Below are 24,614 nucleotides of genomic sequence, written 5' to 3'. Positions count from 1 at the left end.
TTTTGGTAAAGATTATATTTGCTTCATATGCACATATTACATATTGTGAACATTGTTTATCCTAATTTGATTTAATGGCAAATTTACACAAATATTGCATTATGTTAAATTAAAATCTAGCATAAAGGAAGCTGGTTTTCTTTCCATTAACTTCCTACATACAGTATAATTACATTCATACAATAAGTATTTGCAGGTTAAGTGAATATAAAAAGAAGTTGTGCCACTGACCCTTTGATAACTGATAAAAAAGTAGTAAGTTCTGTATTGTTAGTGAAGTAAGCAATAACAGATGTGAAGACTGGCTTTGTGTTCTGTGGCTGGATGAGAACTAAACGCACAAGAAAAAAGCTGTTAAAGTCCCTTATGTTCAAAGGCCCTAGATACATTTTTTTAGTAAATACCACAGTGAAATTGATGTGGTGTCATTCTGTTTTTCTTAATATTAGAACCATTCTTTCTCATTTTTCTCAGCAAATCTTAAGAATTTAGGAAATTTACAAACATATGTTCTTATTCCGTTTCCAATTGTATTTGATGAAATGACAACAAAGATGTTTAATATCAGTAGCCTTGTTCCTGCCAAAGTGATACAAGAGGGTTTCATAGGTTTAAGACATGGTTGGCCATAAAGATAGTGCTGTCACACACAGTGTTTTTTTTCTCTCGTGTTGTATGTGCATGCTTACTTCCTCAGGCTGTTTCTCTTGTAAACTGTAGACTTTAAAATCTCTGCTTAACAGCTACACCTTCTGGCAGATTAAGCTTAAAGCATCCTGTCATTTTATGCAGTAGCTTTAGCATTCCTTATAGATGAACTTTCTAAAACTAGCCATGGTCTTTCAGAAGCAACCCTTGCATACTCCATGAGAATTTATATGTATTTTAGTTCATGACTTTTGAATGAAGTAAAAAATCACAAAAGCATTGCATTTTGATTAAAAAGCATGTACTGTATGTTATATAATTTCTCCATGTATTACAGGGATTATTTTGATAGTAAGCTTTTAAGGTTGTCCACTCATAACCATTCTATGACTATAATTGTTTGCTTGGCAAATGCATGGTTTTGTCTAATGAATTCGTTCTCAGGCTTGGTTCTTGGGGTCCTAGATGTGATTTTAAATGTTGCATCCCTGATATAAACCACCAGAATTTTGACCTACAGTAAATGGGCAATCGCTTGATTCCAAACATACCGAGGTAATTTGAGTACTGATGTTATATCACCAAAATATTTTTTTGAATACAGAACAGAGAGTTTTTATGGTGATTTATTGAGTTGTAATTATTTCAACTCTGATTTATATACAGGACATGCATTGCCATGAACGTGTGCATTGTTTTCAGTAGGAACTGCCAAGTTACTTGACCGTTTTCAGTTATTTTTTGGCAGTTTGTTAATTAAGTACACTCTCAGCTGCGTCCCGGTTTTCCAAAATGTTGTAGTGTGAGGTTACTGAAAAGCTGAAACACACCAGTATGTGGAGAACAGAACTTTATTTCCCTTAATTATATACATGAAGGGCTAGCCTCAAATTAAGTGAAGAACTGAAATATAGTTCAATACTACAGCTTTTAGTGACCAGCAGGATTATGGCATGAACATTTCTCTCCTCGTCTCCTTTTCAAATGTTCTGCAAGGAAGAAGGACGTACACTATCAACCATTTGACCAAGCTCATACACATAAATAAGGAGTTGCATACTGTCTACATAAAATTGTCTGGAGACAAGCCATTTAGAATGAAGTTGCCAGTGCATTCTGTACTATGCTAAAAATACCACTACCAAGTCCTTTTATGTCAAAGTGTATAGTGACTGCAAAGAACTGTTGTTTTTAATGCCTTAAAATTCAATGTATTTTGCCCTTTCATTGCAGAGAGTTTTCAATTAATGTATTTAAGGTAGAAACTATACTGTACTTACTAGAGAGAAAGTTAGTATTTTGTGGCCTCACTTTTGGATGATTTCTAGATTATTCTGAGGGCTGACCTTGGCTTGAATTTGAGGATGTGTTTGTTCCAAATAATGCAGTCATTTAGAATGTAATCAAGGCAGCATGGGGTTTGTAGCTTTTCAGTCATTTCTGCTCTAGTACTGTGTGTTGATAAACACTTTAGCCTACAAATCAGAAACACATGTATTGAAAGCAAAACAAACTTGTTTGGGTGACACATGGAAACTTTTTAAGGAAAAGAAGATGTCTTTAATTTTTGGGGGGGACTATATGTGTTTTTTCCAGATGAAGGTGACTGGTGTTTTGCTGATCTTTGTTGCTGTAACACTTGAATGTTGTGCTGTAGTTTAAAATCCTTGCTCATTCTCAATAAGATAATTTTCACAATAGCCAAAGTATTTCATTTTAACCCAGAGTTTTTCCACAGCTTTATTTTTCTGTAGGAGTCATTTTATTTGAAATTAGTTTAAGTGGTGAGAGAGTTCTGAAACTTGGAAACACTGTTTTAAGCCATGGTGTTAGCTTTCTCGTAGTGTTACCAGTTTTTGCCTCACTCTTTCATTGAAAAGACCATATTTAATTGCACAGAACAATTTATTGGGTTACAGGTTTTATTGATTCCTCCATATATTGTTCAACTGGCTTGCCTCCTGCTGTGTGCCACTTAAGGAGCACCTCAGACCAGCTCACTAACAGGTACACTGCACTGCGTACTAAACACTCCAGCTTGCGTTTCTGTAGATTTTCTCTGATGGGGTTTGATGATTGCAAATACAAATTTAGAAGGTTTACCATGTGCAGGACAGACAGGCAAGATAAGAGATATTGTTATGTTGTAGTTAAATGAGCTGGAAGCGCAAGACATAAATCCCAAATAGCGTTCTTCTTTTAATGCGGAAATTGCCTTTGTTTTTACCAAATGCAAACACATCAGTTTTATTTTATGAATCTTAAAATTTTCTTCTAAACCAATTGAAGTTGAATTCAAAGGAGAAAAACTAACCCTTGGCTCAAGAAATGCAAAAACGACATTAGGCCCAAAATGTTTTTGTATCCCTTTTAAACCCAGAAAGACGTCTTTGTGATTTGTGCTGTGAAGGAAAGATTTTGTGGATTTTTAGTGCCTCTCGTGCATCTCATTTGTTAGGTCACTGGTTTATCATTTACTTTCCTAGATTAAAATAATTGGCATTAAGGATTTCCCCCATTTGAAATAAATTCCAAATTTCTGAAGTTCTAATGCCTACATTTTAATCAGCAAAGATAAAACCCTGTTGGTTCTATATAGATTTACAACTGTGAAAAATATTTAAAATCATACCCAGTGTTCTGAAACATATTAAAGTGTTTTAGGCTGGAATAAGAGAGTGGCTTTGCGGTAACCTTGCTGACTACAGTACTCTTTTTTTGGAGAATATTGTTGCATTGTACATAAAGAGCATTTATTTCAAGGTTCATTTAATCTCACGAAATGTGCTTGCAAGTGATTTATTATAATGCTCTGCTTGAGCACTGTGTGTAAGTAACAGCTGTTTTTGAGAAAGTAAAAAGTAGAGCACTTTTTAGTAAGTTTTCCCCCAGTAAACATGCACAGTGCAGGGAAGCATGCACAATTAAAGGGGTATGGATTAGGAGCATTTCTTGTATGGAACACTCATACACATAAGTAAAGCTCTCCTAAGCTCTCTTTGTTTTTCTTCTCACATTTCTCATGTCTCCTGATAACTTAAGGTCCAGTATTTGCAAATCTCTGGAAGCACCTTCGATATGAAAACAGGTCTTCTTTCATTACTTTTCACCCTACAGGGGGAGCAAAGGCATATAAACTCTAAAATGAGAATTGCAGATTTTAGTAATTGAAGAGTTTGGGCTGACAGGGGGTATAATGTTTATACTACTAAACTGTAAATTCAGAAATACAGAAAATATATAATATTTCCCTGTCCTTTGAGAACATTCATGTCTAGCAGATGGTTCCAGAGGGTTTCTCATTTTTTACAGGAACTACAAGAAAATAATATGTCACAAAACAAGAGGAACTCTGGCTTTCAGAACTTACCAGCAGACTATTAAATAAGCTCCGAAAGCTCTGTTGTACATAATACATTTTGTCAAAAGGCACAGTATTGTATATCCATCAGCATCTAAGGCTACAACTGGAAAATGAGAAGTTGTCAAAAGTTTCGAAAGTACAGGCATCGGAAGTAAGCTTTCATGTTGTTAATTCTAATTACTTATTTTTTCTACTTTTTTATCTGCATATTGTTATTTGAAAGTACGTTGTTTGGATTCATTGTTGAAGAGAAATATAACAGTGCAAGCTTTTCCTTGCATGTTGTGTAGCTTTCTCTTTCAGAGTTAGCAGGTGACCGAAATGGGCCTGACAGTCTAGCGATTCCAATTTGCTGTATTTTACAGATGGAAACACTGCAGTTTTGATTCAAACTGATGGGAACAAAAGCTGAAAGCTCTTTGGTAGAGGGTCCTCAACATTTTGTTGCTGTATGAACACCTTGTATTCAAGAGAAGCAGCAACAAACCACAGGGAGCACTGGTAGTGAGAGAGAAAGCAGTACTCTATGGCTGAAGCTCCATCTCATCTAAAGTGTTGGGAAAAATGTAGTGCAAATGTAGTAAACAAGTTGTTCTGTGCTGACAGCCTTTCGTTATTCAAAAAGAAACAGTTTAAGGGTTTCTCTTGTATATTCAAGCAAAGGGCAGTTTACTCAAAACTTTCCTTTTTAATATCTATAATTATTTAAAAAAGTAATTACAAATTAACCTCTACTGTCCTTTGTGCGGACACACAAAAACAGGGTAGTAGAACACGAGCTAAAAAAGCCAGTAGTCTGTTTTACTTACTAGTGTGAAAAATTATTCTGTGCTGTCACAAAAGACATGTGGTGTGCTTTATGGTTTCCAACAGGCATCACAGTTAATGGCAGCTAGTAGGAAATGAACAAATGGAGTTTAAAGGCAGAATTAGTTTGCTGTAATGTAGACATTTCATCAGTTTTCAAAGTTATGATAGTGTGGCCTGGCATGCAGTCTAAAGACTCTCTTTTTGAAGAGCAAAACTTTGATTGTGTGTAGATAAGAATATTTATCTTTAATCTTTTTTTTTGTTAAAAATCCTTTTGTTTGAAATTTTGGGGGAAAAAAGCTTTAACTAGAGCTTTTCAAATAGTTCTGTCATGCATCTTGTAATGCTTCTACCGTTTACTTTTGGAGGAGCACAAACTGAATAACAAATTAAATAACAGGCTTAACAAAAGGATTTAGATAAATATACACTGTAGCATTTTGTTATGGTTTTTGAAAAAAGCCTCTATATCTAAATAAAATAGGACGAGGAAACTGTGCTTTGATGTCCTGTATAATGGTGGAAGTAAAGTGCAGCTTTCCAATGCTTTTATCAGGTTATACTATTTAAAAACTGAACTATTATTAGAAGGACTTTATGTGAACAATGCTGGTACAATAAAAAACAACATTTTTTTTTGTTTTTTGTTTTTAGTATATCTACTGTTGCTGAAGTACTGTTACTGTTGCTGATACTGGATACATATTAGACCAGAAAGGCATGTGACTAAGCTCTTCTAATATACTTTGCATGTCACAGGAATCTGGGTCCCCCATTACTCTAATGATAAAGAAAGAGTTAGTGTGACTCACTTTTTGATAGCGTACTACTCTATCTAAACAGAATGTTTATGTCATGTGCCATTGCTTTTGCTGCAAATTAAACAATTCAACAGGAGATTGAACACACATTATAAAATGTCCCATAATGTCAACACTACAGAACTTTATAAAGCCAATGTGTTGACAGTTTTTCTTCCTTCTGATCTGTATTCAGGGCACATCATTCCATCATTCCTTCAATTACTGTTACATTTACTCGTGACTAGTTTACTGTGTTTACGATCATCTTTACAGTTGCAGGCTAGTCAGATGTTTCGTTTTTACATGTTGTTTACAGAATGTATTGGAGTTTTGGAGATAAGGTTGTGAAAATTGTCTTATCTGAGTCTTGTTCTGAATTCACCCAAATCCATAGATCCTAAATTGTTGTTTTTTTTTTCATTTTGAAGCACTTCAATGATTGTAATAATGAAAATTACAGTATCATTCCCTTTTGAAATCTCTATGCACAGTGAAGTAATTGATGGAAAAGGCACACTTTTGTATTAGAACTTTGATCTCCAAATTATACAAAATATATGCCTGGCAACATTGCTGTTGCTATACTGCTATATAGCTGTTGAAAAACTACAAAAATTGTTGCATTCCCAATATTTTCTCAATATTTTATTTTTCTACATACAGTATATCAAAAAGTCACTGAACCGATGCTAAATTATAGTTAAACATATTTTGCACTGGTAATTCATTAAATTCAAATGCAATTAAAAGTGTAAACCTTTCTCCTTGAAAATTAAATTAATTTGATTTTTACTTATTGGGGAGCATCCCAAGTCATAATTACAAAAAATATCTGAAGCTGTTTCATTTCAAGGTAAAGAAAGCTAAATACCAGAAAAAGTATACAAGGTCCCTGTTATCATACTAGACAGATAAAATATTCACCTTTCTGGTAAAGGATAGTTCCACAAAATGTGCATCAGATGTACACTTATAGTAAGTTACTTTATGCCCTGATAAGAACACATACAACATCATATTGCAACTTACATATACTGTACTGTACATGTTTGAAATTTATATACTAGTTTACAGAATGACATTTTAATTTCACGTCAATAGGTAATTTAAATGTATCTGTCTATCTCCCTTCAAATACAAAATTAAAAGAACCACTGGCCAGCAAATGGTTATAAAATATATCGTCCCCAATGGATTAAAACATTATCTCTGAAAATGGCAAATTCTTCAAATTCAATTTTTCGAAAAATGCCTGTTAACATTCTCACTGTATCTTTTTGACTGGTGACCCAACTGGTCTCTTGTTTCCTGTACAAGCTGCATCTGTGCAGCTGTTTCTAAGAGCCACCTGTGCGACTGGATTGTATTGAAACAGCTCAAGGGTTATTTCCTGCTATATGCTTCACTGACACAGGCGTTAAGCACAACATGTCCGATTCACCACACAGCGAACATTAATAGAATCAGTGGGACAGGCTGATAGGGGTGATGCAGTATTTCAAGGAAGGAAGTAGAAGTATCACTGCGAAGTTTTATGTAATAATCAAAATATTCACAAGAAGTCGTGTGTGACTATCTTTAAAACCATCTGAATATCTGAAATTGTCTTCCGTTATGAGATCTACCATAAAAAAAACTTTATGCATGCACTCTCACACAAATATAACTGAAAGCTGGTTCTTGGAAAATATATATATTTTGGTTTCATTTTTGTTATAAAAATAATGGCATGATAGATTGTTAGTATCATAAAACTATCACTTTTAATGTGTTAATTTACTATTTAATTTGTTGAGCTTTTTCTTCTTATTGGTAAGCATATGATGTGTGCTATTGCACAGGTCGTTGAGTTTCTTGAAAAACTATCATTCTTGTTGTTTTTATCATTATCAATACAAATAATATGATACTATCATGAGATCTGCAGAAAACATTCTCCTTTTTTCAGAATGCAAAATAAATAAAATGTATATTGATAGCACATGGATAACTAACTCCAGTTAATTATTAAAATATTTTATTTTAGGCATTTACTTGGTCCTGTTTTGTAATAGTTGACTTGTAAATATAGAAGCCAAGATACTCTTAAAACAAAGGTATTAGGTTTTATTTTTACCATCTTGTTCTTTGGAAATGAATGACTATCAGAATGATCACTTCTTTCTGAAATAGCATGCACTGCAATTCATAAAGCATGTCGGTGCTGATCTAAGCGAAGGTTTTATATGTAGTAAAAAAAGACGATGAATCACTTAATGTTCACTGAATGATTCATCTGCAGCACTACTGTAAATATTTTCTTAACCAAATGATTTTCATATCCTGGCAAATAATTTCAGTAACACCTGTGTTGTTTCCGAAAAAGACAATTACAAAATGTTTACATGCACTTGATTGTCCTGAGTTGTCAAAAATGCCTTTGCATCTAAAGCCAAGCACCCATATTGCTTTTCCTTACTGATACAATATATTACATTTCCAAATTGCTCTGCATTTCACATATCCTGGAAACATGGAGACTCAATGCAGACTTGCACGGGATAGCAAAGATGAGTAAATCCTAGCATTGAGAGACATCACAAGCAAATACTCAATTAATATACTGATTCGTGGGGATTTCCCAGGTCATTCCCCATCTCAACATGCTGGTTCATCTTTAGAGAATCAAATTGGCATTTGTTCAAGACGTTTCGTCTCTCTTTTTCTGCCCCCTTGGAGAATCTCTATTTACCGGATACCTGCTCTGGACCTAGTTTCTAGTTTCCAGTTTCCCATGTGTGTCACCAGAATGCATTGCTTTGCAGTGAGCTCATTCGGCACTCGTTTTTAAGAGTCTGATACTGCTGTGTTTCAGGGTGGCCCTGTGGTTCCTGCTCCTGGGATGGCACCCCCTCCCGGCAACGCTGTTGGAAGACCTGAGGATGAGCTTGAACGCCTGACCAAGAAGATGCTGTATGACATGGACAACCCTCCATCTGAGGAGTACTTTGGTAAGAAAATAACTTAATGCAGAAAATGTTAAATTGATTGGTTATTTGGATTAGCAAAAAAGAGCCAGAAATTGGCTGGAATTGGAATTGTCATATATGTACAGTATATATTGTACAGAATCACTTTTGTTGCAAACCAATATAGATCACCACCTCAGAATGACAGATTTCTTTTTGTATCTGAGGAATGCTGATTCTAAGTACACCAATGTATTGTTCTTGTAGATTTATAAATACAGCAGTTGGGCAAGCAAAACATTAGTTTAACAAGATTAATCAACTGAAGAAAGTTCACACTTGGTTGCCCATACAGTGTTTAAACAGGCAGCATAAAATCACAGTGCGACACATACTTTAAAATAAAGTCAGACCAACAAGCACAATAACATACATAATGGCTAAGGTTAAACAAAATTTGCAGACTAAGCATCGTTTAACAAAAGGAAGTCATTCTCACATTACATACAGTATGTGACGTTGGAATTTAAGTGTAAAAGTGTTTGACTCCACTCCATCGTGTGTCAGGGTAAGTGGATCAAGATTTCGTTTACTTTAGGTTTTTAGGATAAAATACTGCCATGTTTCTGGCATCATTCCAGTAAGTGATATGTAGTACATGAAAATATTTACATTCCTCTTCCTACAGAAGCAATGGCACATTGAACTAGTGTACTATAAGTTTGAAATGTGCCACTGCATGTCTTAATATTGTAGTCTGCTGTAATCCTTAAAAGTTATTCGAGTTTTCTGAGATACTATCCTCAGAAATTATACCTCTCAGCTCTAGTACTGTACACATTCTGATTAATTTTGCAGCACACTCAAATCATAATGACCTACCATACTCTGCAGTGCAGTCAACTTTCTGGGAAGTGAATTAAAATATTACCAGTCAACATCAATGCAGTCCCTTAGTTAAGTAAAGAAAAAATCAAAGAATAATCAATGTCTTTAGTCCAAGAAAGAAAGATAGATGTAATTTATTAATTGTATATCTGAGACCTACTCTACTGTATATGAATCCACTTGGTGTGTCAAGATTCAAGCCAGTGTTACTGGATATGAACATAAGAAAAAATCAAAGAAGAGGACACAATTTGACCCATCTTGCTCAGTTCAGGATTTAAATGAAAAAATCCATCTACTATAGCTGTCTTTAAAGAGTCCAGAGTGAATTCCTGCCTAGTTTCCAGGTTTGACCCTGTACCCTAATTTAACTGCTGAGTGTGAAATAGTCCCCTAGGTGACCCTGTCTGTCCAGAGCTGTTCTGATCCATAAAGAATTGTTCTTTTGTGAGCTCTGTGACCCCAGTTCTAGTTTAAATACTCCTGTAGGCATAAAATTCCCCAATATGTCAATGTCCTTCTGGTTCGTATGCAACCTGTCCTGCTATACAGATCTGATTTGTTCCAGAAGGCCCTACTCTTTGTTCCTAAACAGACCAAACATGCCTCAGGGGGGACCTCAGACTGGGCACCTGACAGGCAACTATCACTCCTATACACATTACACTCTCTGTGACTCTAATAAATGTGTCTCCCACTATAACTACCTCCCTTTTACTTGGGGAGTGGGATCCTTGGTCCTTCTGTTTCTGTTAGGCTATCAGTACTTAGATCTCTCCTCTCGTGAAAGGCCAGGGGGTGGTTGGACAAAGCAAGATCTGAGGATGATACCCATCTGTGTTGTGCATGACCTTGCAGCTGCAGCGTAAGATAACCCAGTTCTCTCTCCCTCACTGGTCTGAAGCCTCCTGGCCACCTACACGTGGTGTGCACACAGTTTCCTTGTACCACATGCCAACTAATTCCTGCTCTGCTAACTGTGATACAGCAGAGATTCTCTATCAGGACCTCCAGGTCATGGATATTGGACTAGCTGACAGCATACACAGACAAACTCGTCTCAACGTCTTCATTCAGAAAGAGGGTTTTCTTGCAAACCACACACTACATTGTCCTCATATTGCTGTGACTTTTGCCTATTAATTAAATTCCTTTAAATTCTAAAATTATATTGTTATATTACTATTATTAACCTAGCTCAAGGCAAGATGTAGATCGTGGGTGGTTAATTCTGGTCTGGAGGGCTTGTGGGTCAACAGGTTTTTTAGGTCTCTTCTGCAGCACCTGAAGAGCTGGTGACACACTGGCCCTCCAGGACAAGGATAAGACACCCCTGATTGAGTTGTTTGTGGTGATGGATCATGTTGCTAGGAGTGACACCTGAAGATCTCAAAAATAATTTAGGCTTGCTGAGATTAGGCCTTTAAGGCTAGAAAGGACACTGCCAACATTTGATGGTTGCAAGTCTTAGCAGATCTGTGTAAAGGAAAAGATATCTAAAAGTGTTCAGTTGGTTTTGTGGCAAACCAGTCACATTGTAATGCTGCGTACAGCAATATATTTATCCTTTTTTTCTACAGGTAAAGTTAAAATAGTCAGTAGTGGCAGATTATGAAAAAACCTACAAATGCATAAAATGTTCTTTTTTCATGATTGAACTGCATTTGAGCTGTACCATGAAGAAGTTCTCATAAGGATTCAACGTGGTACAGATTTACGTTCAGGCTACAGACACTTTTGTAGAAAAGCAAAGGAGTAGCTCTGTTTTGCCTAAGCCACAAGTCTTGATTTTTTTTTACTTCACAATTTCAGATAGGCAGTCAAGATTTGTTAAATGATACTCAGGTTTACAGTATGTGTTCTAATTTATGTGCTGATAAAAACAAACAAGATTAAACCTAATATTAATTTATACTTTTACACTGATTTGTTAACCCAAACAACCTAACAGGGTGTTTTAAATTATTACAAGCTCCAGGCTCTAATGAGAACTGTATGTGTATTACAGCAACTGTGTGAAGGTACAAAGTGACAGAAAAGGGTTCTTGTGGATGACTGTAATCAAGACCAATTTATAAAAATAACTTTTTAAATATTCTTAAATGACTTTTTACTGGAAAAAATGTCTAACTGAACTATTTGACATAGTATTTCACATAGCATGGTGAAGTTAGATCAGTTTATGTGTATTTACAGCTGCTATTTCCCACTATTGTGCACACAATACTCATTGTTTTTTTCTTTGACCATACTGGGATTTCAGCTTATTGAAATAAGGATGTGAATAAGAGAAGGCTGGAAAGAGACCCAGCTTCTAGTAATTTCAGTGGTATTTTTACAGTACAGTATGCGTTTTTTTTGTTTGACTAGCTTTTTCAGAGAAGAGGTGAAAGCAGGTGTTTATTCCACTTTTGCAGAAGTAAGAAATGATCTTACAAGAACTAGACAGTGGATTTTTTTTGTAAAAGAAGCTTCTTCTCCTAACTTTCAAATAAATAATGGAACTATTCCAACCACAGCAGTCGTAACATCACTTTCCATTATTGTGGCCACACACAATGTAGACAAAAGCAAAGGGGAGCCATATATTGACATATTCCTTTAAAAATGTATTTTATCTGAACACGACTTTTCTGCCTGGTCAAAATGGCATTTGTTTTGGAAACTCTCCCTTATCAGAGTTGTTGTTTGTCAGACATTCCTAAAAGTCCTTATGTACCCACATATTAAACATGATTCAGAAACCAAAGATCCAAACTGTTATACACTGTAAGAACCAGACATAAATCAGAATACCTGAAATTCTTACTTCTCAGCTACTGCATACAGTTTACAACCAAATACTTCAGCATACTCTAAATTTCTCCTCATCCTCCTCTTCATTGCCTTTATTAGTTCCATTAATGGTAACTGTCAGTTTCCTTAATATTTAACATTTCACAATTTTTGTCACTAAGCAAGTTTTTGTGTATTTTGTTAGGAATACTGATACATGTTTAGAGAACTTTTGAAGCTTGCATTTGTGTAAATATATTAAATAACATTTAAAATTCAACAAATGAGCCCTGCAAGTAGTAGTATTTGTTGCCTTTCTCATTGTTCCCAACGTGTCAATTAAAATCAGCTGTTGATAAAAACATTGTGCTTTTTATTCATGTTATATAATTTTCCAAAGTAGGTTTCACGAGTGTGTCATTGTCTTTTCTGACCTAGAATCTTATTAAGCTAAATTATAACCTGGATGCCCCAATCCTCTCCATGGTTAGAGGTTGGATTCCCATTAAAATGTGGATTATATATTCAAAAGAATGACAGGAAATAAGATATACTCTAATTTAGTGTACCTTAAAAAGTAACAAAAGATATAAAACACTTGATCACACAGATTCTGCTAACAAACTTCTACACACATTCTGTTAAGATGTTATTAATGGTGTTATAAACCGTCATAAGCTTATTAATCATTGCAACGGGGTATAGTCATGATCTGGGGTTTTATTACTAAGATCAAATTAATTTACAGTACATCTATGGCTATTTTGATCTTTATGTATCAATATTAATAATTTATAAAGGGTTTACAGCCTGTAAAGTTCAACACTCAAATGATTGGTATTTTTAAAGGCAGTACAAGTTGTGTCTGTAACAAAATGACTCATTCAGTTTTTCACGTAACAGCAAAAGTAACCATAGGCAGTATTCAGTGCTGCAGCTGTGGTATTTTGCTTCTCTAGCTTCTAAAGCTTTCCTGCTCTCCTTTCAGAAGACATTTGTCAGAGACAAAGCCATACTGTGCATGCTTCTGCTTTCACTATGCTGGCACACAAATATTTTTGTGCCTCAGGCAGCAAAAGTAGGCCAGAAAACATGCTAAATCAGTCATATGTAAACGAAGGTGTCAGGGCATTGTCTATAATAACATCATGTCAAGCATTGGAACAGTAAATCCCCAAGCTGGACAGAGGGAGAGGATGTACAGTACAGATCTGTTTTTTGTGAGGACTCACTACTTCACGGGCCCAGCCATGCTCACAGGATGAAGGGATTCTGTAGGAATACATTTTCATGCAGTACAATTAGTTGACTCTGATCTTTTTAATAGAATGATGGTGTTCACTCAAGCATTACAGCAGTACATATATTCCCCAGTGACTAATTTACACATTATCTGTTTTTATCATTTCATGTGTCAGATTAAAAGAATTAAATAAGCTATAGAAAATAAGAACACCAAAAGTTTTTTTTGAAATTATTTTCTTTTTTTTCGGGAACTAGGGGCTATTAATTAATAAGATTAATCAGAGCTATTTCATGATCTCTTTCAACTGGACTTTATCTGTCCTCATAGAAAAGACTTTATTAGCTTTGCTAACATCTTTGATGAGCTTCTAATTAGAAGCCACGATAGTTCTATTCATTTTTATGAGTCTGAACTTTATAATAATACCTGAGGCTATTTCATGCACTAAGGATGATGATAATAATATTTAATAATATTCACAAACATAAGAATTTCTTACATTTATGTAACAACTTTCATCTCAAACAGAAAAAAAGTATTTTTATAGTTAAAAATTTCAGTGACCAGATAAGGTTTAATTACTTTGTTATAAATGCATCTGTACTATGAGCAGGTACAAAAATTGACATATATTTCTATACAAATAAGGAAAATAAAACTTAAAATAAAGCAATACTAGGAAATAGGGTTGGGTAGTGAAGGAATTTATTTTTCATATTTAAAGCCTTTATCGGCTTTTGCGAAATGGAAAAAAAAACCTTTTGAAGCCATATCCATCAGGCATGTTCAGTACATTATCTGAGGGAGGATTTTACAGTACATCTGTGGAAGTGAGGAGTGTTGGAAATACTATGGCTCACAGTTAAAGTGATTCAGGTATTAAAAACACATGGGGTGGCATTCCTTTCAAAAATGTTGGCACATGGCACCATAGTCTGGAGACTAGATTTCCCCTCTCTGGGGTTTCTTGTATGCTGTGATAGGAACAAACAAGTAGCTTGTCACAGTTTTTCCACAGTATTTGTGGGAAGTGCCCACATAATTTATATGACATTTCTCATGAAATCTTTATGAAGAGTCTTGGCACATGTACAGACATACATTTCAACTAGAATGTCCATATGACGTAACAAAGATTAAATAGGTCAGGGCAGCTTGAAAATGTTTAAGCTCACTTTGAGCTGTATTTGCATTCAGGTAACTGTTTCTTTAAAATGAATTAAAGCTTTACAATTTAATATATTAATAGGATTTTCATTAGACAGCTTTGTTCGCTGTCCTAAATACTTTTGGATGAATGTATTTGCATATAATGCCATTGCCTTCAGCAAACTCTTAAGGAGTTTGCTTTTAAATCCATTCCCACTTGCTGTGTGTCATCACAGGCAGAATGCCTGGAGTTTTGTTCAGCAGTAATAACCTCTGTACAGGTCAGCTCTTTTTGCAGCACATGAACACTATACATATATCCCTTTATTCAATTAAAATGGGGTTTCAATCAGAATAAACTGAATGTTTACTGCTGAAGTGTACAATGGTTCAGTCTGAATTACTGTAGATACACTGACACTCAATCCTTATACAGACTAGTCCGTTTCATGTGAACCAGAATTTCGTTCTGTGCTGTTGTGATTTGGTATCAGAACTTCACAGAAGATGTGGATGTAAACTCCCAATGGAGTGTTTTTGACATTGATTTTGGCTAGAGTTTTTATTTTTGTTGTTGTCATTCTGATAACTCTGTGCACTATAGCTCAAACACAAGTAGCTGTTGTATTAAACATGTATTGAAGAGGTACATTTTCCTGGAAGTACAGTAATTCAGAAGTTGTATCATTCTCTTTTTTTCTTTATTTTAAATTGTAAATGCTAATGTAATTAAGTTCCAATAATTGTATTATGAATCAGTAGCCTTTAAAAGAGTGAAGCTGTTTCTTGACTGTAAAGAAAACATAATAGGAATCTGGGAAAGCTGTGTGTAGTTTTCGCTATGGCCATGTGGAACCAAAACAGTATTTGAAAAAAATATATAATTAGTTGCATTTTAGTCCCAGAAGCTCTAGTTGCAGTTCATTCAGTCATAATTGAAACCAAAAGCCAAGAAAATATACCACTTTACTTGAGAAAGGACAGCTATGACCAGACACCAGGAATGAAAATCCGTTTTTAGTCTGAATGGGTGAGATAGTTACCACCACAATGCAAACCTAGCTTTTCTTAGGTGACAATTTTTTTTTGCATTCTCTGTAATAGAAATCAGTATATTCAATGATGTTCTTTTTATACTGTCCAGTGTATGCATTCACTACATTCTGATTAAATTGTAATGTGTTGCAGTTCAGTTTTTAAAAAAATGAAATTTTATTTTCCTAAGCGCTTCCCTCTCTTTTGCATTTTTTTTTGTTCATGAGTTTTTCAAGGTCGCATAATTGCGTGAATCATAAATTGTGCATTGATCGACTGAAATCAAATGCTGAGGTTTTCTGTTGAGCAATACACACAGAGCTCAAGTTCCCAATTATTGCCTACAAGAGGGAGAATTCAGGTCTGGGAAATGCCTTTGTTGTTGTATATACTGTACTGTTAAGAGACAGGCAGCTCTTCCTGACATTGTATTACAGTATGAATGGTATTGAGTCGTAGTGTCTTTTGCATCATCTGCACAAACGCTGTTAAAAATCCTTTGCACCAAACTTTGTAAAGAGTTTGCCAAGGTCTTTTATTGAAATCTTGCATTATCACTTAATTTAAATAAAAAATATATTTGCCAGAAAGGGTGCTGAAAGGCAGATATATGGTTATCCAAGTGTATGCTAATGCTGATGGCCGTATTTTTGTAAGGTTTGATAAATGTGTTGCAGCATGGGGTTTCAATTAAATCAAGTAATTTGCAGAAATTTTACAGCGAGTTACCAAAGAAATGTGTGTAAAATGCATTTTTTTTTTATATTTTTATATTATTTATATTTTTTTTTGTGCTTGAATCTTTAAAAGTATCGTGATGTGGAATGTCTATTGCTTGATCTCTGTGGTCATTTCTTTTAGAGAAGCCGGCACACTTTTGGAACCACAGTAGCTCTGTTTGAGTGTACATTTAGGCAGAAAAGGGATAGTGCAATTTGACGGCAGGAGATGGTGATTGGGTAATGCAGTCATTCACAGTGATTGTATCCAATCTGTGCTCTCCCTTTATCATGTTTTTTAGGCATTGTTGTCAGTGTGCAATTCAACCCAATTATCTCTGTGTGCTGCTTGACCTGTGTCTCTATGCTTTCTAGTCTCTTGCCTCACATCAGCATGCCAGCCCCGTTCTGCCGTGGTTCGCACAAGGTGAGCCCAGAAGCTCCTTGCTAATGTGCCTCACTGAGACATCTCCAGTGAGCCTTGCACACTCAGCTGCCATGGAAGCCCAGCTGCAGCTCTTTTGACGCACATGTTGCTCTGTGTCATCTGTGTGTGCGTGACTGTCCTGGGGAAATATAGTATGTGCTGTGCCCTGCAGTTCTCCGATTCCCCTTCCATTCTTACCCTCACCCCTCTTCCCCCGGCACACATGCCCATGTCGCTTCTGACAACTCATTTCTGAAACATGTAACCCATATCCCCGTGATCCTTTCCTTACTGGAAGTCCTCCTGGTTTAGAACTATTGCTTCGTGGCACACGGCTCCACGCTCCCTTCCACCTTTGGTTTGGCAGTGCTGCTGATCGTTACTCCTTGACATTGGGGATGGCATTAAAGGAGAGTCTTATAGAACAGATACTCAGAAAATAAGATGGCAGCAGCTCCCTTTGTCATCTTTTGCATTGCACAATCCAGAAAATGATACAGTATGTCTGTATAGAAGCGGATTTTTAAAGAAGAAAATACATGGATTGAAATCGGAAAACAAGCTGTGTATTAATAGAGACTTGTAGCGGTTTAGCCTGCAGGGGCATGCTTAATGCACTTTGGTGGGTTCATCCTGTACTATTTAACTTTTTATGACCTATGCTATCATTTATGTCAATAATTCATGTACAAAATTAAATAAGATTTTGAATGTTCTGGAGATGGAGTCGAGGTGGGTCCTGATATTTTACATATCTGTGTTACAAGAAGATACGAAAGAGTGAATTTTATCCCATTTTATATTTTTGTTTGTTTTTAATCCAAGGTGGATTTTCTTACATGAAGACTAGAGATATCTCACATGAATCTTCTATTTGTGCCTTTTTCTTCAAGCGAAGTATTTTTATGTCCTGTTTTTTTTTTCTTTCTGAAAGTATGCAATATGCATTGTCCTCCAGTACCACTTAGTGTATCATTTACGGTATCTTTGTTGTTGCTTGAACTTACATAATTGCCACATGCTGCTTGTTCCAGATAGTGTGTCATATACAGTAACTTTGTTATTGTGTGAACTTACATAATGGGCACATCCTGCTTGTTACTATTTTATTTCACCATATACGGAGCTGTTGTTACAGCTGTTTGCTCAGCAGATGTTTTTGTATTGGATTCATTTGTTAATATACAAGTCATATGTATCTGTTTCTAGCACATGACAAAATTATTGTTTGCAACTGCTCCCACTGTGTTCCTAATTTAACAATTACAGTAGGTTCCAGAGTATGCTGTATAATAGAAGTATTTAACGCATTTTTCCATTTATTAATTTATTTTTTAATCAATTATCAATGGTTTAATCTGACTTCTAAAATAATGTGCTTTGAAAACAGATATCCATTAGTGCTCTATATTTTTTAATTTCTCTCCTGAGCCATTAAGATTGTTCCCTTTTCATTTTTTATTTTTCATTTTGATGGGTCTGTGTTAATGGCTCATCTATGTTGTATGGTTGTTAGTGCTGCCGCCTCACAATTCTTGGGTCATGGTTTCGATTCTGGACTAGGGTATTCATATGGGTTTTCCCTGGGTGCTCCTATTTTTTCCCCACCTTCTGTAAGCATTTTAGCTAGGTTAATTGGTGTATCTGGATTACCCCTGTGTGCAGTGTTTGCACGTGCACATCTCGCCCCGCAGTAGACTGGCGTCTTGCCCAGGGTGCTGTTCTGCCTTGTGCCCTGTGCTTCTGGGATAGGCTCTGGGTTGCTGAAGCCTCTCTTTTATGAGCAGATGTGTCAGAGGGCAGCCTGTCTCATTATTAATTGTTTTTGATTAAGGCAGCAGTTCCTAAGGAAATATGTATGCAGTGAACATCACCACTATAGTGTGGGCTTTTGGGCTGACCAGGGTCATCTTGGTGTCTTCTTAAACCGCCAGGATGGTTTGAGGGTGACTTGCAGAGACCCCAGTGAAAACTACACTGCTCCCCCAGTCACTTTAAGACTCCTTGGCACTTGCCCCTGTCACAGATGAATGGCTCTGACAGGTGGATGTGTCAGAGAAGAATCTGGCGTTTTAAAATCGGGGCATATTTAAATCCAAAATAATAATTAGTCCTTGCAGGAAAACTTCTATTTATAATTGATTTAATTAATGTGTTTGTTTTCAAGTTAACCAGCCAGTAGATAATAAAATGAGTGTGCTTTATAGACCTTAGTGTTCAACTATCCAGTGAAAAATGAAGAAGAAAACACAGGACATCCGTCCTGCTACTCAGCATAGTCGAGCAATAATGCCCTCATTCCTAAACAACTGCTTCATACTGTTCGTCACTGCTGCTACAAATACATAAGAAATCAATTATTTATGGAACCAAGTTAAGACTTCTTTAATCTTGTTCTTTTATCCAATTAAAGTGTCTAACCACACTCAGCCTTCCATATCTTGCCTTGAATGCTTTTTATTTTTGGTTTATGTATAACAGGGAATTAAAGCTGGAGAGGAAAGGAGAATAAAAGAAAGAATGTGTAAAGTGTAAATTAACTTTTTTAGCTAGTTGCAAAGAATCTATTTGAAGTTTTAATATTTAATAGTTATGTACCCCATTCCAAATGCAAAGGGACAAATGGGAACAATGTGTTCTTTCATGCAAGGAATTCCTGATGCCTGGATGAAACAGCAAAAACTATTAAGAATAATTTCCATAGGGCAAATACTCAGTTTAACTTGTTTTTTTTATCCAGAGTAATTTAGAAAATGTTGCATTTGACCTATTTCTTATACTTATGCAGGAATCACTCAAAACTGTTGACAAATATTGACTGTAACAAATAATATATGATTCCATGTAGCACGTAATTTTCATTGCATAAATCGAGTTTAAGAATATTGCTAGAATATTGGACAACAAAATTAATTGTAGTCACAGTTTTCGTCAGTTTTGTTTTTTGTAATGGTAAAAATGCTCGCTCTCTAAAACATACTGTATTAAATTTCTCTTTGTAGAAGATAAAGGTTTGGAAATGTTTATTAAAAACGTTTGAACAGAACTCACCATATGTGATGGAAGTATGTCATATTTGTTTAAGACTCCACTGTTTCATCGTTTAGCTGATCCTCGATACAGGCAGACATATGTTGCGTTTATTAGATCTACTACTAAAGCTGTTACTCGTTTATCTCCATTTATATGTCCCCACTAAGCCCAAAGTAGGGTACATTGTATTTTAGTGTCACAGCACAGCTTTAATTGAAATAAGGTATAGTATTAGACAGCTTACATTCAATGTGAAATGGAACAATGAGGAAATGCCTTAATTAATCTTTTCAGTTTTTTCCACAAAAGATAGCATTTAGTCATAGTCTTAAATAATGTTAAAACCTCTTCAAGGTGAAGTTAAAGACAGACTGTATTTTTACCTTATCACTGATATGAATGTCTAAAGTGAAAAAGGCATGTACTGTACAGTAATTATAATACTTCAACATAGTTGTGCCGATTCTGAAAAGTAGAGGTAATTATAACCAGCACCAGCCATTGGATAGTAAGACATATAGATTGACGATTACTTCATATCTCATGAAATATCTTTACACAGATTTTTGCTTTTTGTTTTAGATGCACTGTTGGGAAATACTCATTTTGTATCTATGGAGAGGTTTTGAAAAAAACTGAACTTATACCTTTAGCAGTATACTTGTGGATTTAAAAGAAATCTGTTCTGTTCGTGTTCATATTGAATTTGAACAACAAGGTCTTGTTATTAAGCACAGACTAATCAATACAGGTCTATCTATTGAAGTGAGATTCAGAGTAATAAATAGCTTCTGTTCATTTTAACAAAAAGGGAATAGCAGTGATATTATCGTAGCATTAGATGAAGCAGGTCTGGTAATACATTTCTAAAGTTCACAGCTATGAATTTTTAAGGTTTTAGCTACGGAGCATTCTTTATGTACAACTTTTTAATGTATCTGTCATTTTATATGTACTTAAATAACTGGATGAAGTAGTGAACTCTGTGACCTCCATCACCTTTTGAACTTCACCAGTTCCTTACAGAAATGTCAACTGCTGCTGCAAGGAATGTCAGGACCTCCCCTGTAACCTCTGTACCATGTTAAGGACATGTTACTCAGCGCAGGCTGAGAGTCTTTACTAAACCCAATGAGACAGTGTTCTGTCATGCGTTCATTCTCCTCTTTAAAGAAGAGCAATCCAGAGAAGTTGCAATTTAACACTAGGGGAAAGAAAATTCAAAGCTCCTGATGTGTGTATCTAACACGGTACTGTTGATAAACCTAATCTTAACTTTGTACTAAAATTATTTCATATAATTTCAATATAAATTCTCTGTTGATCTTTGCAAAGCATTTTTATTTTATTGCACTCTTTGCTAGTTGGGATAGGGTTTTCCTAATTCCATCAAATCAATATTTTCTTGTAGCACTTTTTTGTTTTATACATTGTTTTTGAACTATAGAAAAAGTCATTGGCGGTTTAGTTAAAAGAAATGCAATCACATTCTGGATTGCCTAAGTCAAAAGTGTTGAATTCCTTTCTAAGAAGGTATCAGAACACAGCCTACAGGGCAGCAGCAATGTGTTTTTAAAGAGTGATCTCCCACTAGTTTTGGCAGGACATGCAGGAAGAGCCTATTGCTATTCGAAAGTGCCCCTGTGTGTGCTGAACTTGAGACCTGTATCACTTATAAGGTGCCTGTAGGAAAAGGATTTCCGACAGTTTTCCTTTTCGCTGTCTACAGGCTAGACCACTTAGAAAATGTTTGACTTTCTTTTCCTTCCACTTAAGTGAATTTCTGAATAGAGGCCAATTATTGGTTTAGATTTTTGACAGTTTGAATTAATGACCTCCTTGTTTAATTTACTTGAGAATTTATAAACTTTGCGATATCCATCTAAGATAAGCCATCTCATTATTCAGGAGGTTGCTGAGGCTGTTGCACTTTGTGTCAGTTGATTCATTCTAACGTTTGACTGTAAATCTCTCAGTTGCATGGCAGATTTAATGCACTGGATTCAACATCAGATTCATAGCATTTAAGGTGCAATGTTAGCACATGTAAAAGGTTAAAGATTGGCTTATGCAAATTAATTTACCCACCTGCATTTGTAGGTTACTCAATCTTTAGTTAAAAACCTTGCTTGCCTGGACAGGCTCCAGCTCCCCTGCAACCCTGTATTGTATAAAGCTCTTAGAAAATGGTTGGATGTTACTGACTTGAATTCAAGAAAAAACCCTTAACCAAACCAAATTGGCAGATGAAGTCTTTCTGTTGTACATTATACATCAATACCTGGGTGCAAAGAATATACTGTATGCTTTGTATTGTATTGCTTATTTTTTTGTCTTATGTAAACACGCTAAAGTTCTAGGATGCTCCCATTTTTGTGATATCTCCCTTAGCTGTGCTTGCACTGTACAATACAAAACTAAGCTAAGTTGAATTAAAAGTTAAGGCAGGCAAAAAATAAAGCCAAACTTAAATTAATTCACAATATCTAAAATTTACACTGAGAGGATCTGTCAGAAGATGTGAAAGAAAACATTTAGAGATATCTCCAAACTTTAAGATACCGTTAATTAAATTGGTAGTGTCATTAATTGGGTTGAAGATATCTTGCAATGAGTTCAAGACATCTTAACTCAATTAAAGATATCTTCAACTGAATTAGAGATATCCAAATGCCACGTCTTCATTACATGCAATCCGGCTTTCCCTCTTGTTTAAAAATATCAGTAATGTTGCTCTTCAATACCAATGTAAGCTGCTCTAGACTAATAGTTATCAGTGCTGTTTTCTCTTCGTTTAAAATAGATCTGTGTATTTTTTTTGTAGAGATGATACTGTATGTAGCACATACTGTATAATGATTTATAAATTATATAGAATGGTTAAGACAAATTATGGCCCTGTTCTTTCTTGTTTGTGTACTGATTTAAAAAAAAGATTATTGTCCTTTCTTTCAATTTTGTATGTCACACTGCCTGGATTTACAGTATGTATTGTTGTATTGTATCTGAAACATTACTTAGGATGTTAATTTATGAAACAGGGCAAAAACTCCATTTCACTTTTTAGGTTTTTTTGTTACTATGTATGACCAGTAACACCACTTACAGTACTTTACTATAATATAATATTCATCTGCTTTGCCACAGTGCATTTGAGTATATTCTGAGATTAAATATTTTCTAAACTAGTAAGGGAAAAATAATAATGGTACTGTAATTCAAGAAGAGAAAAATCATCCATAATGCTATCCTAAGAAAAGTCTTTTTGAGACTTCCCAGCTGTGTGGAAACCTTGCTGGTTGGCTGGTAGCCTGCATTAGCTTTGAGAGCTGGGCAGTTTCTGTGTTACTTACTGTTACACGTAATGCAATAGGCCTTACTTGGGATGTGTAAAGCATCTGGGGCCCCAGCCTCCTTGCCCGGTGTCTGAGCTCCTCTTTCTGTGTCTCCGCCAGGCCGCTGTGCCTGCTGTGGGGAAAATGTGGTGGGAGAAGGCACCGGCTGCACTGCCATGGACCAGGTGTTCCACATCGACTGCTTTATCTGCATGACCTGTGGCCGCAAACTCCGGGGAAAGCCTTTCTACGCAGTGGAAAAGAAGGCGTACTGCGAGCCCTGCTACATCGTGAGTACAAACAGCGGCGAGTTTTCTTTTCTCAGGGAGAATCGTGTCGTCTTCGTCATGCCCCCTCCCAGCTCCCAGTATGGATTACAGCGAACCAAGTCAGCGCGATCGCTACGGACATTACACCCGTACAGGGGGAAATGGGGCTGAGGGCCGTGCTCGCTTTCCTCCACAAGCTTGTCTAAGCATGTAGCCCATACACAGGGGTTTGCCTCGACTGGTGATGCAGCAATACAGCTCTTACTGGTAACAGTGTCAAGCCACAGGGGCTGCCCTTGCGCTGAGACTTGGAGAGTCCATCACATTTTAGAAATGGGTTAGTTAGTGTGGTCAAGAATGCTCACCCTTTGCAGGTGAATGCTCTCAAATACCATTTACCATTGGTAAAAATCTGACTATTTACTTGAAACTGGTAATTCAATTTCTTTCATTCTAAGTACGATAAACTTTACTTTTGTTCCACAGACATTAAAAATCTTAATTATCACAAGTATTCAAGTAATTAAGTACTGTCTTTCAGCCCAACAATATGTATTGGTTACCCTGCATGTTCTACATTTGCTTAAAATGTGCAGCTGATGTGGAAGGACTGCAAGCCATTAACAAAGTTTATTTTATCTTTAGGCAGCTGATGTGAAATGTGCACAATGGCATCTCTACTTTAAATTGGATGATCATAAGACATTTCACACCAGGTGATGGTCTGTGAATATTAAATACAAAGATTAAAAGAAAATAGTGGTAAAGCATGTAAAGGGTTCATCCGTCTGATACACAAATCTTTCAGGAAGTATATCTGATAAGCATTCGTACATTGGCAAATCACACTCAAGATATTAAGCAAATATTAAAATCAAATTAAAATCCAAGATAGCATTACTTCCCTTTGTAGATTTGAAATGAAATAATGGCCTTTCCCACCTCTTCCTTTTTCGTCAGCCAAAAATATCCTTTGAAAATTCTTTTCTTTCTACAAACAATGAAGTTCATCAAAAAAGGGAAATTAAAATCAGTTCCAGTAACATAAGTTGCAAGTAACATTTTCTGGTAGTTGATGAGATGTGACTTTTTCTAGAAACTTGTGAAACTCTCCTTTTTTTCCCTCCGGTAACCTGATGGTTATGCAATGTAGATATCCAGTAAT

The 24,614-nt window shown here is 35.7% G+C and overlaps 1 protein-coding gene and 1 long non-coding RNA gene across 3 annotated transcripts in view; one reads left to right on the top strand and one right to left on the bottom strand.

The window, feature by feature from the left end:
• Positions 1-23,310, bottom strand: part of LOC138242286 (uncharacterized) — a 38,687-nt gene extending 15,377 nt beyond the window's left edge. Inside the window, exon 1 of the long non-coding RNA XR_011191495.1 lies at positions 23,226-23,310. This is a non-coding gene — a long non-coding RNA (uncharacterized lncRNA). The remainder of the gene's footprint in view (positions 1-23,225) is intronic.
• lpp (LIM domain containing preferred translocation partner in lipoma) overlaps positions 1-24,614 on the top strand; it is a 198,717-nt gene that overhangs the window by 147,938 nt on the left and 26,165 nt on the right. For both annotated transcript variants that reach the window (XM_006637649.3, XM_015361266.2), the window contains exons 7-8: positions 8,480-8,615; positions 23,301-23,470. In XM_006637649.3, coding sequence (XP_006637712.1) covers positions 8,480-8,615; positions 23,301-23,470 — 306 coding nt within the window. The remainder of the gene's footprint in view (positions 1-8,479; positions 8,616-23,300; positions 23,471-24,614) is intronic.

The sequence above is a fragment of the Lepisosteus oculatus genome, chromosome 13 (assembly GCF_040954835.1).
Source record: "Lepisosteus oculatus isolate fLepOcu1 chromosome 13, fLepOcu1.hap2, whole genome shotgun sequence".
NCBI lineage: Eukaryota > Metazoa > Chordata > Actinopteri > Semionotiformes > Lepisosteidae > Lepisosteus > Lepisosteus oculatus.
This window is presented reverse-complemented; position numbering and strand designations above follow the sequence as displayed.